The following is a 13,208-nucleotide window of genomic DNA, read 5'->3' on the forward strand; positions in this document are numbered from 1 at the left end:
AAAAAAAGAAAAGTGTTTAAAAACTTTTTAATTTTCTCCCTTTTTTGCTAAAATATCACCTGGGCATATCAAGAGTTCCCACATTCTTTTTCCATTAGTAGTCTGCAGAATTTTATTAATATTCATTTTACACAAGGTTTGTCCAGTTCAAAGGTTAAGATTACTTCCTTTCAAATTCAGGTTTGAAAAATTACAGATATCTGTAACTTCTTGTGCTCCAGGTGTTGTCATTGTCAGAGCTCTGGCATTGGAAGTACATCATCCACAGTCACTGAGTGATGGCTAGGACTAGTTGTCTTCTCTTCTTGTGTGAGGGAACCTGGTAAGGGACAGGTGACATTGACTGATGTGGAGGAGACAAGCGACAGACAGATGGGATTCTGGAGGACGAAACACATATATCACTGGGAGAGGTTTGTCTGCGTGTTGTGTGTCTGTGTGTATAAGACAAAAAGGTGGAGGGGAAATGTTTTTTAAATATTATGCTGCAGAATTCAGCTGGTTTTGTGGGGATTTTTAAAATTTTTCTTTCCTCTTCATAAAGCAAGATGACAGTTGTGTTACCATGAGGATAACAATTCAGTTGTGTTACTATGAGGCAAAGAAATTCAGTTGTGTTACTATGAGGATAACAATTCAGTTGCACAGCTTTCAGTACCTGGTAGCAAGAACATAGATATGCATATGCCATATGGTTTTAATACCATTTCTTCCCTAACCAGTTTGCGACTCTTGAAAGAGGTTATGCATAGGGGTGTAAGTGTATTTGTACATCAGAAGTAACTATAGTGACTCCGTAAAGTTGCATCAAATAATGGAAAGCACATTTCTACACTGCATGTCTTGGACATACTAGGTGTTATATTTTACGTATTTGACAGGGACTACAGCCTGCAGTGTATGAACAATTACAATTCCCTAAGTGGTGGTTTGTTGAGAAAGTGCTCTGCAATTTGTATATTTTTCCCCCATTGTCTAGTGATGTAACATTAATGGAATTTCCCCAATCTTTAAAATAGCTTTTCTAATATTCATTGAGCCTTTCAAGAAAATTATTGAATTGTAGCTATAAAGCCCTTGATGCGTGAACCATATTGATTTTTTTTCTAAAGCAATCTAATGGAATTATAATTTTCCTGTCAGGAAATCTTTGTAATAGAAGAAAAAGTCTATAGTAATGCATCTACAAAGTGTCAGGAAAACTGGGATTACTGAGTGAGATTTTTTTTATTTTATTTATTTTCATGTTGCATTTTTACATTTCCCCATATAAAAGACTGAAACAGACTGACGTTTCAGATTGACAAAGAGATATGACAGGTGAGAATTTCAATGCTACTAAGAGGTTTTACACTGAATAAAAGTATCTTGATGGTACTACAGAGCTAAAAAATACTTCAGTATCTTCTGTTTCACCTTTCATCTGTGAATTCTCTGCTGCAGCTCTTGGAGGCATAACCCCTCCATGGAAAGTGGGCAAAATAAAAAATTCTACAAACGTTTACACATAATGTTATTTCCATCAACAGAAAACAAAGATTCTGCAATTTCCTAAGCTGAATAATCTGCTTTTTGTTAGCTGGGGTCTTCTTAAAAAAAAGTAATATTTCTTCATCTCTAGAGAAAGAAAATACTGTCTACTAAAGCAAATAAATACTAAATAAATTCTAAATATTAATAAATACTAAATAAATACTAAAGCAAAAAACATTCCAGCAGTTTCCATGGTGCAAGTATATTTGGAGAGGGAAATTCTTTGCCAGTATATGTGTCACTTTTGGCCTTATTTTCAGGCCATCATAGCGAACTCAAATTTCAATACTATTCAGAAAACTATTTCAGGGTTAGTACCATCACTTTGCAATAAATGCAGTCAGATCAAAACTGATGTTACCTCATGTAATAGTGATGTTGGCCTTCAAGCTTGTTTTCTGGTAACTCATTAAATCTTCATGTAAGAGCTCTGAACTAGGAGAGCAGATCACCTTTTCTCTCTATCACATTTATATTAACCATTAAAATATTGAGCTCCATCTGGTGCTGCTTGCTTTTCTGTGTCATACAGGATATGTTTTCACCCAGCACCTTATGTCAATTGACACATTGGGAGCAGCAGTAATTGATCAATCGTGGAGCTCATGTTTAGGCATCTGCCTTACCATTACATTGTGCCATGTATGGGCATTGCTTTATCACAACAAATTAGAACAGTCCAAATAATTTGCCCTTGTCATATATTGACCTTGTTTCATTTAAAGCACACCTAGCAAATGAAAGGATTTATACAGAGATGCACAAAGGATCCAGTATTATCTCATCTTAAAGATATTATATATTTCAATTTCCTCTTGTCTCCAGTTAAACTCTAATTAAGTTAGCTTAGCTTAAGAAACTTATTTTTTTTTTCTTCTATTTCTATATGCATTTTCTAACATCAGATTAGCTTAGCTAAGCAGAGACAGAAAAATCGTGCAGACAATGAATTATTAGGAATTTTTTCTCTCCACTGGACCATAATGTTTCATTTCATGATCAACCTGAAACTGTGACTTGGTGAAGCCAGCACATTAAAATGGATTTGCCTTTATCTCTTGTTGTTTTACATATTTAGTTTTTGTGGAAAACCCTTCATTTAGCTGGGTCTTGCATTTTCTTTGGTGCCTTTCCTTTCCTGGAAAATGGGGACCTTCAGTAAGTCTGAGAAGGTGCTGTCAGAATGGTCTTCTGTGACTTTCCCTTTCCTGAAGAGCAGTTGCACATGTGTGTCCTGCATAACCAGCCATAGTGCAGAGACATCCCACCCACCCACCCCAGTGTCCCCCAAAGTGTTGTCAAGCAATTTAGCAGGTATTACAGTCATGTCAGCATTGGATAGCACCTGACCTAATCAGCCATGCTGACATGACTGCATTAACTCCACTACTCCCTCTCCAGACAGGCCTAACATCTCTGCCTGCAATTCCTCAAGTTTTGAGTATGTAGCTGACTCGAAGAACTCAGGGCTTCATTGTGCCATGTAGACTGAACTAAAACATTTCTTCTGATAGCTTTATTTGGAGTAGGCTTTTGCTCAGCCATAGTCTTATTGAATTCACTGGTATCTCCTTTTATGAAGAGTTTTGCACTACACTGTCAAATACAGAGGCATACAGACTGTAAGAGCTACAGGGAATCATGGAAAGTGTTGACGCTGAGAGGACTTTGGATTCTACATTGATACAATCATAGAAATATTTTTTGTCTTCCTTGATTGCATGAGTTGAGAAACAAGACTGTGAAGAGGGAGCTGAACAACCAAATATCTTCTCCTTGGGGGAGTGTAGGCAGGTGCTCAGAACGTGAGCTGTGCAAAAGCATGTATGTCCATGTGGGAGGTCAGTGGTGGCCTTCGTGTCCAGAGATGCTGTAGTGCCCAGAGAATGTGCATATCTCCATCCACAAGACCCCACAAACTACTCTAGCTGGCCCTGCTTTGAGCAGGGGTTTGGACTAGGTGACTTCTGGAAGTCCCTTCCAACTTCTATTGGATGATATGATAAGCAGCTTATGCAGTTCCTCTAGGTTATTTGTATGCAGCGGCTATAATGAGCCTGCCTGCACATTTTGTGTGTTTGATTGAGTATTAAGTTTGTGAAATTAACTGTTGGGCAAAAAATGAATAGCCTTTTTCTCTGACAAAGCAATGTTTCTCCAATAAGCCTCTAAAAGCAAACATGAATATTTAATAGACAATTCATTAAATGTAAGTATTTTCTACTTCAAAAAATATTAATGAGACATAAATCTGTACTGGAAAAATATTAGTTTTATATTTTACCCTTGGGATAAGTCACAAAGGAAGCTGCTTGCTAAAATGTAATTCAATTTTATGATGTATTTTTAACACCTGTGATGCCAAAAGTAAAATATTGTATTTAAGAGACCTTTTTTGGCCCATGGTGCAGTCAAAAGGTTTCCTGGTTTTAATTATCACTGCATAAAATATTAACATTTTGATCTAAAATTGCAGTGTATAACTGATACCTCATGTAGAGGCTTCATGTCAAATAATGTGTACATGAATAAAATTCATTATTCTGCTGAGAGGTTTTAGCTATCTGCATTTTTAAATCTGCAAATAATTAATTTCACATGTTTATAGTAATTTTCCAGTTTAGAGAATTAAAGGATGCATCCTATCTCTTTGTCAGATTAAATCCATATGAAAAGGTGTTTTGTCACTGAAATATTACCCAGATGGGTCAAACCTGTATTCATTCGGTATTTGCTAATGGGGTTATCAAGAAATGTTTTATCATTGCCTCACAGTCAGATAAACCTATTTTATGAAATTGGAAATATCATACTGCAGATATTTCCAATATTTCTGGATATTGTTTTCATGGTCAAATACTATTTCTAGGTTTCTGTACTGTGAGTTCAGAATCCTGTGGATTCAGATGCCATTAGTTAGAATTTACGACATCCTTTCTTATGGTGTTTCTTATCTCAGAGGAATTTGTATCTGTCCAATTGCAGATTGTAAACTTGTTGCACAGCAAACTTCAGCAGCGAAGAGAGTATTTGTGTTTTCCTTCTACTCGCATAACCTACCCTGTTCTTTAAGTTGCCCACCCACTCACACATTTTTATTACATGAAAGGACATTTGCAAACATTTTCCCCTTGTTACTAACTCAGTCCTGTTCCAGCTTTGAGATCCTGCCAACTGCTGCCAGAAATGAAGCACTGTAACAATGACACCTGCTCTGAGCTGGATTAGATGACACATTGCCTGAATGCTAGCAATAGGCAGCCACCTGCCTGCATTACCAACTCCACTGAAGCTGAACCTCTGGAAATATTTTCAAAACTAAAACTAAAACTTTACCCCATCATCAAATTCTGCCTTGAGATTTCATATAGAAATAATTCGAAATTGTATCGTGTGACTCTGTCCCCTTCTATCAAGTTATTCTAGATTTTATATGTCAACATCTTACATCAAAATTGTTTTAACAACAGCTCCCTATTTATTAGTTAGGGCTTTCTTTTTTTACTCTTATTTTCATCCTTTCTGCTTTTGCCCTATAGTTTCTTGTAAGTCAAAAGCTTCTTAAAATCCTAATTGAAATGTGAGCAGTATATTCCCCTTTTTCACTAAAACTGTACTTTGTACTGTATTTTTGAAAGATATTGGCACTATTAATGACTAGATTCCTCTGATCTATGAACGTGGATGTGAATGCTTGTGAGTATATATTATTTTCCCTCAAAGTAGATATATATTCGCAGTATCTAAGTAATTACCCTGTGGTAATATATGCACTTCTGAAAAGTATTGGCAGTGTATTACTGCTGCTTTTCCAGTTCTGTGGAATTACCCTTGTGAATTTAAATTTACATTAGTTTTGCAGAGGAATAATGGTTTAATCAACTAAAATTTGCTGGGTTTTGGTTTTCCACTTAGTTCACTCCACATGGCAAATCAATCTGTGCTATTAACATAACAGAGTAATTCTCAAAAACAGTGGAACCTGAAGCAGTTACTGTTTACTACTCTGCACTCAGATGTCATATGGAGCTTGATTCGAGAAAGAATTCTTATTAGATGAAGGATGTTGATTTTATCTCCTTTTCTGGCTTTTCCTGCGTTTTGGTCTTCACCATATGTTTGCCAAAAATTAAAGAGCTCTGCGTTCTGGGTTTTTAACTTGTCTTGCAGGGTCTTGCTTAAATAGTCATGGTTTAATTCTGATTGCTGGATCTGTTTCAAAATCTTATTTATCTCCTTTTAATTATATGAGGAAGGCTCTAAAATGTATGGAGAGCCATGATCTTGGGTATTTTTTCTTAAATGACGATGAACACCTTATGGTAATTCTGCTTTCTTTTCCCTATTGTTATGCATACATAAATGGAAGATTTTTTGCAGTTCCCTCCCTAGTAGCCTCAAGGCAGATAGACAATTACACCATTCAACTGGAGACACTGTAATTTTATCCTTCTTCAAGGTTATATGCTGTGAATCTCTTAACTTTCTTAACTTTCGAACTCAAATGCTTGTATTAAGGTGAGTCCTACAGGTTGTTTGTGGGGTGTGTTTTTTTGTCTTAAAATGAGTTGACAGTATTTTTTATAACAAACCGAAAAAAGTCTTTGTTGGATGAGAATGTTCAAGAGGGTGTTTGACAAATATTTTAATCTGTAGCCTTGATCCTAGAAGACTGCCTGCAAATATGGCAAAATGTGGGCTTTTCGAGAGACATTCAATGTCAGCATAACTTTGCTTTTGTTGAGACTAACAATGATAACTACAGAACAGTCAGAGTCAAGTTAATAGTGAATGTATCTATTTAAATCCTTCAATCCAAAGGAGTTAGAATGCTCGCATGAGTATATGTGAGTTTAGTAGCCAAGATTTAAATTAGATAGCAGTTAACACCACTTCGTGCCCACGTTCAGGAGAATAATAACCTGCCCTTTACAAGGTTTCCTTGGCCTAGCTGAGGACTGCAACTCATCAAAGCAGGTGTTTATGCTTTTGGAGTTACATATATGGCCCCTGCTTTAGTCTCTTCCACTCCTTGTATAGCGATACTGGGGAAGAATACGGAGCTTTGTTTTTAAACGTTTGTGGTTAATTTGGTTTTGTGGGGATACAATGTCTGTATAAACTTAATTGTAAAACAGAAAGGTAGTCTTGCCAAAAAGGCAAGTCTGTAATATGTGGGCCTATATTCTAGGACTGGCAGCAATGATGTGGTACTAAAGTGGTTTGTCAGCAAAGCCAGAAGATTTGGGAATTAGTGAAAATCTCCAGTATAGAGATAAGGGCTATAGAAATTAGTGATTATCAAATACTGACCTAATATTTTCAGGAACCGTGGAATATGATTTCCAGCTGTAGAAGGAGGTTGGGGAGTAGAAAACAGGAGAAGGGGAAAATTACAGTCTGTGAAAAATAGTAGATTAATAGCACTGAACCCTGAAACTCATTGCATATTGACTATCTGTAACCCAGACTCTGAACTTTGATAATCTGAATTCTACCATACAAACCTGTTTTGAGGATGAAGGTTCAGTTAAGCTACATACACCTTGCTACTGCTTCTCAATAAGAATAATAATTTAAAAAAATATATTGTAAAAAACAAGTTGTTCAATGAAGAACTCCATTTTTGCACTGAATATTTTAAATTTTTATGTATTTTCACATCCAGGTACTTGTAGTTTTCAACAAACGTTTCTCTAGAGAAGAGTGCAGTTCTTCCATAGAAACTATTCTTTCCTCCAGCCCAATTCAGTGTGTTGCCCAGATGCTGTGAAATCTCTGCCTGTGGGGAAATTCAGGACTCAGTGAGAGAAGCCCCTGAACAACCTGATCTAAATTGGACCTGCTTTAGCTAGTATTAACCCAGATGATACCCAGAGGTCCCTTCCAACCTAGATTAGTCTGCAGTTCTCTGATTTTGTCTCTTGTCACACCGGTGCACTGCTCGGACGACCAGCAAGAATGTTATTATTGGCCAGAAGAAAATCTGGTTTGCTATGGGTATTCCTTCTCAAGAAATTAGTTTGAAATAACCAATTTATTTGAGTGCTGGTAGCCTGCCAGTTATTGTATGGTGATAGCTTTAAAGGCACTGGTGCTGCCTGTCAGTTTCAAACACTTACTCCTTTTTTGTGTTTGCAAAGTGTTTTATCTCATTGTCTGTTCCTGTGATTCCTCTGTGTGTCTTTCTTCATCATCTAGACATCACTTTCTAGCAGATTGCTCATGTCAATAGTCATCTTACTTAAACTTCCAAGGGGAGCAATGTTACATTGATTCTTGTTTGCATGTTCCCATAATGTGAAATTGAGTTTACTTCTCCAAACCATTTAATGAGTCAAGCCTCAAAAAACCAATTAGAACAGAATAATACTCTCAATGAAATAGAAGCTGAAGGAGACTCTAAATACTAATCTAGCAAAGAGAGGTTAGGAGGTTCCCTTTACTAAAGTTTTTTTGTAACTAAGATATTTTTGTAACTCTTGATTTATTTTTTTTAGGTGTTTTGATTACCTATTTTCTCCTTAGATTAAGTGAATGTGACATTTCAGATAATTACTCCTCCATCTCGGTTTGTTCTTCTCTTTCCAGTCTTGTTTTTCTCAGGCTTTCTTAACACTTTCCTTTGTGAGCACTTAACATGAGCAAGCCCAAGCAAAATAGATTTCCATATTAATAACTTAGCATTATTATCTCTTTCTTCTGAAAATAACTGAAACTCCCAAATGTATTTTGGTTAGATCTTCTGTTGAGAGAGCTGATAAAAAAACACCGCAAGTGTTGAGTAAAAGATATGCTTTAAACATTACATTGTAGTAACTATATGGAAGTTTTTCATGTTTCTATGTGACTACACTTAGCATATAAGAAATCAAATTTAGATTAAGATAATTTTCACTTTTGAAACAGCATCTCCACAAATGCTGCATTTTGGGCTGCATCAAAAGGAATGTGACCAGCAGGTCAAAGGAGGTGAACCTGCCCCTCTACTCTGCTCTTGTGAGACCTCACTTGGAGTATTGTGTACAGTTCTAGTGTCCTCAACATAAAAAGGACATGGAACTGTTGGAACAATTCCAGAGGAGGGCCACGAGGATGATCAGGGGACTGGAGCACCTCCCATAGAAAGACAGGCTGAGAAGGCTGGGGCTGTTCAACCTGGAGAAGAGAAGGCTGCGTGGAGACCTCATAGCAGCCTTCCAGTATCTGAAGGGGGCCTGTAAGGATGCTGGGGATGGACTATTCATTAGGGACTGTAGTGACATGACAAGGGGTAACGGGTTAAAACTTAAACAGGGGAAGTTTAGATTGGATATAAGGAAATTCTTTCCTGTAAGGGTGGTGAGGCACTGGAACAGGTTGCCCAGGGAAGTTGTAAATGCTCCATCCCTGGCAGTGTTCAAGGCCAGGTTGAACAGAGCCTTGGGTAACATGATTTAGTGCGAGGTGTCCCTGCCTGTGTCAGGGGGATTGGAACCTGATCATCTTAAGGTCCTTTCCGACCCTAACTATTCTATGATTCGATGATTCTAAGTCATGTTACTGTGGCTGTCATATCTGGTGTGGCTTAAACTACAGTGTGCTAGAAAATGCCTGTAAGCTTTCTCTAAAGAAAAGCCTATAAGCTGTTTAACAGCCATCACTAAATTTACAGGCTGTTTTTAATAAATTTCCTCCGTTTCTAAATGTCAGGTGTGTCAGGACCATAGTTTCCTTATGTATATTTTGCTTATTAGATGGCTCTTTTGAATTTTGACGTTTTTATGGTTTGTTTGTTTTTTATCTGAGCTGTTTATGACAAAATTACTATTCTGCTGATTTAACCTCATCATTGAGACAGTAGTTTCCAAGACATTTTTAGACTAGCAGAACGTAGCCTTGGTTTTGTGGTATCTACTTGCTAAAGTCTTGTGGGAAAATAAAAATCTAATTTGTGAAATGTGCCTGTAAAGAAAAATATCATTAGAGGCCTGATTTAGAATCCATAAAAGTCAAGGAAGAGAGTACAACTGCATTCTTGTCTTTGAAGCAAGTCTTTTGGGGGCATTTTGTTGCTGTTGTATCATTTCATGTTGAAATTTTTTTCAGGAAGTCATCAGCAAAAGAGCAGCGAGACTTTTTCTGCAGCTTTTAATACTAGAAAGCCACTTGTTCTGTCCTGTGCTAAATCCTTTTTTTCATGCAGCCCAACAGTACTTTGGGGACAACTATTTCTCTGTGTCATTTTTGAGGATTGTGATATGTTATTTGTTTAAAATAATGTTAATTCTGTAGTGACTGGGTTGGGGCTTTGTTTGTTTGGTTTTTTTGTGGGTTTTTTAAGTTCTAAAGAAAATCGTATGTATATATATACATAGATATCTCAACTTTTGGAGCTTTCATTCCGATCACATCACAAACCAGTAATAATGTTTTAGCTGCTCTAAGGACATGAACATGCTATAGAAATATCAATAATCTCAGTATCTGTCATGATAGTTGGGGGAGAATCAAACAAGTATCAAAAGTATAAATGTCAGCCTCACACCCAGGTAATCTCTGTAGCTTCCAGGTGAATACTAGATTTATGAACTTCTAGTGAGTTATGTTAAGCAAGGATTAATGTGAGAAGCATTGAATATACTACAATGAATTAAAAAACTAAGAAATCATACCTACAGCCAAGTAACAATTTTTTTGCCCTGTTTTCTCACACTTCCTTATTCTCATAGCCTGTACACCTTTACCCATCTCCTGGGTGTTCCTTGAACTCAGCCTGTAGTAGTTGTCCCTGTTAATGTCATCCATTAAGCTGTCTAAAGCTGTATTGTATACAATTTTATGAGAATTTCATTTATTTTTATTAGAATGTGAACAGTTCATCTTCCAGTGTTAACATGTGGCTGTCTGTGTTCTCACATTGGCTTCAGCCAACCCTGCTTTCACATAAAGAACTATTCTCCTCCTGAGAACAAACATTAATTTCTCTCCTTCTCCTCTTTACTGCACATTTCCATTCCTCACCAGGCAGCCTTCTGTTAGGTAACAACCATTCTGGTGCACATACCCTACAAAAAGCTCTCTTCATGTTACACACAACCCATGGAAAAGAATATGGTAGCACTGTAAGAGATCTTGCTGGAATAGTCATGGCCCCCAACCTTCCTGTGCAACAAATCTGTACAATACTATGCTATAGGGAGCATCAGATTTCCTTTCTCCCTGCTGCCTTTAATTCTAACATTCAGAATTCATGTTGCCAAGAGGGAAGCTGGAGGAAGAATCAGAGTGGGAGGGATGACACGAGACCAGAAAGAATACATCTTGACCACTGACCACAGTCGCTTTCTTTTTTACTTGAGAATCTAAACCCTTGTGGGTGTTTCATTTTTCTTTTGCAGTCATCTCTAACAAACAGTGACATCATCTTTGTGAAGTTGCATGCCCCCTGGGAGGTCCTGGGCAAATATGCTGAGCTAATGAATGTAAGAATGCCTTTCAGGTAGGTGTAGTTGTATTTTGTCTCAACCTCCAAAGTCACACTATACTGTAAAGCTAATGTAATAATAACACCAAAATGCACATGGAATAGCTCTTCTATAAGATACCACACATCTTCAGAAAATATAAATGGAGCACCTTAGTTACCGTATTCATTGCTCTTTCATGTTAATGCCTGCAATTTCAATACAATACTGGTTTGAAAATAAGGTGAGCTGTAGTAGTGCAGCTGTTTTCATGGGGTGTTCTATCCTTAGGCCCTTTAACCCCTTCAGTGCTGGAGCCCCCTGCATACTTGTGCGTTGCTGTTTTTTAAATGGACATTTCATTGAAATCAATGGGAGGTCAAGAAGATCCAGGTACGTAAGGCTGCACGGAAGGTGCATGTCTGTTGGACGTATCTGGTATGTTCAGCACCCGTAAATTGCTTGTATAGTGTATAATTATGGAAATACAGATTATAAATAAGTATCCCATCTAATAGGAAAACAATTCAGACTATAAGTGCTTTTTCCTGTGGAGAAAATAAAGAGCTATATTAAATGCTACTGATAACCAAATTCATTTCACATTGTTATTCAGATATTTTTATTGTTATTTATTTATTATCATTTGCATGTTGGGCTATGGATTTTTTTATGTAAAATACTGATTTTACTGGTTATCAGAACTGTTAAAATAGCATATAAAGACTTCCACTGGAACTGACCCAAACCCATGAACTGTGAGGTCTTGATTCTTCTCTCAGTTAACAGAGCTTGTAGATGTAAAACTCCATTGATTTTAATGGAATTACTCTTCAGCAAGGAAAGCATCAGACCCAGAAAATGCAGCTAGCAAGTTGGTATCCTTTGTAGGATTTCTTCTGTTTTCTTCTTAAGGATGAAATATTCTTCTGGTATTAGACAAGCTGTCACAGTATAGAACATGCTAGGAAAAATAGATATGAATTAAGGACAAAATTGCAGGCTTATTCTGTACATATTTTGGTTTTCATTTTCACAGCAGATCTTCAGCTGTTCTTTCTTGAGATTTTAGTGCTAAAGAGAAAAATATAAAAGCTAACACAAGTCATTGCAAGATTACATTCCTTTAAAAAGTGTTCTAGCCGTAGAAACAATGGGCTGGAACAAAAGTGTGCTTCCTTTGAATTCTGCGTCATTACTTGAGATGACTCTACCCCAGTAGGAGGATAAGGTCTTATGATTAAGGAATACACCAGGAACTCAAATTTTAGTCACTGTGAGAAGCTTGTTCTTTCCTGGGCTGAAGTCCCTTTTGTGAAATCTACCTCTCAGCAGGTGGCAAAGTAGATGTCATACAGAGATTATACAGAAAGCATTGAAAATACTAAAGGTTTCTTGACCTGCTTCAGGTCCACAGCTTCATTCTTTCCACATCCACAGAGAGAATTATTACAGTACTGTTACAAGGAAATCATGGTGATTTACTAATGTCTGCTGGGTCAGCTCTTAAATTTTATTTTTAAGAGCAGCAGTACTGTTCACCAGTTAAAAACAAGGACCAGCATTTCACAAAATGACCACTAGTCTCAACTGCCTGTTTCCAGGTGCCCATCTAACCCCGTTTTAAGGGCTACTGACTGCTTATAGCTCCTGATATTTTAGGTTGGAAATGTCCAAGATCCATGCATCAGTGAATAAAATCCTTGCTGTTTCAAAGCAGAAGTGATAAAGCAGTGGATATTGGAAGGAAAATCAAGAAGCGGATGGCATCTTGGCTTTTACACTTCTTTGTTCCTGCTGAGTAGAGCAAGATAAATAACACTATCTTGTGGAGGAATTGGCCAAAGGAGGCTGGCCAACATGAAATTGTGTTGAAAATTTCACTTCACCAGCACAATGTGGACACTGATAACAAAAATAATGTCAAAATTGTATGCGTTATGTAAATTGTAAGTCATGAAAATTAACCTGGAATACTAACAAGGGGGTTTTCTATAGTTTATAAAGCATTATTGCTGTATTATTTTAGAAAGCTCCCAACAGTGCTTGTTTCTGAGGCGCTAAGAGCATTCCTACAGTACATTTAATATACATGAATATTCACAATCTGTGTGGTGTGAACCCTTCGCTTTCCAGAAGTGATACAGTTCTGCATTACATGATGGAACCTCTCAGGATACACAGAAACTACCTTGATTTAGCAAAGATCTTCAGTGAATAACAAAGCCT

At 37.0% G+C, this 13,208-nt stretch overlaps 1 protein-coding gene across 4 annotated transcripts in view; it reads left to right on the forward strand.

The window, feature by feature from the left end:
- LOC133214447 (anoctamin-4) overlaps positions 1-13,208 on the forward strand; it is a 187,759-nt gene that overhangs the window by 106,928 nt on the left and 67,623 nt on the right. For 3 of the 4 annotated variants that reach the window (XM_061357348.1, XM_061357357.1, XM_061357373.1), the window contains 2 exons: positions 10,914-11,014; positions 11,271-11,372. In XM_061357348.1, the coding sequence (XP_061213332.1) occupies positions 10,914-11,014; positions 11,271-11,372 (203 nt within the window). The remainder of the gene's footprint in view (positions 1-10,913; positions 11,015-11,270; positions 11,373-13,208) is intronic. The other variant, XM_061357365.1, reaches the window with a different exon arrangement.

The sequence above is a fragment of the Neopsephotus bourkii genome, unplaced genomic scaffold (assembly GCF_033783945.1).
Source record: "Neopsephotus bourkii isolate Nb327-2 ecotype Australia unplaced genomic scaffold, CSIRO-AGI_Nbou_v1 NB_107, whole genome shotgun sequence".
Taxonomy (NCBI): Eukaryota; Metazoa; Chordata; class Aves; order Psittaciformes; family Psittacidae; genus Neopsephotus; species Neopsephotus bourkii.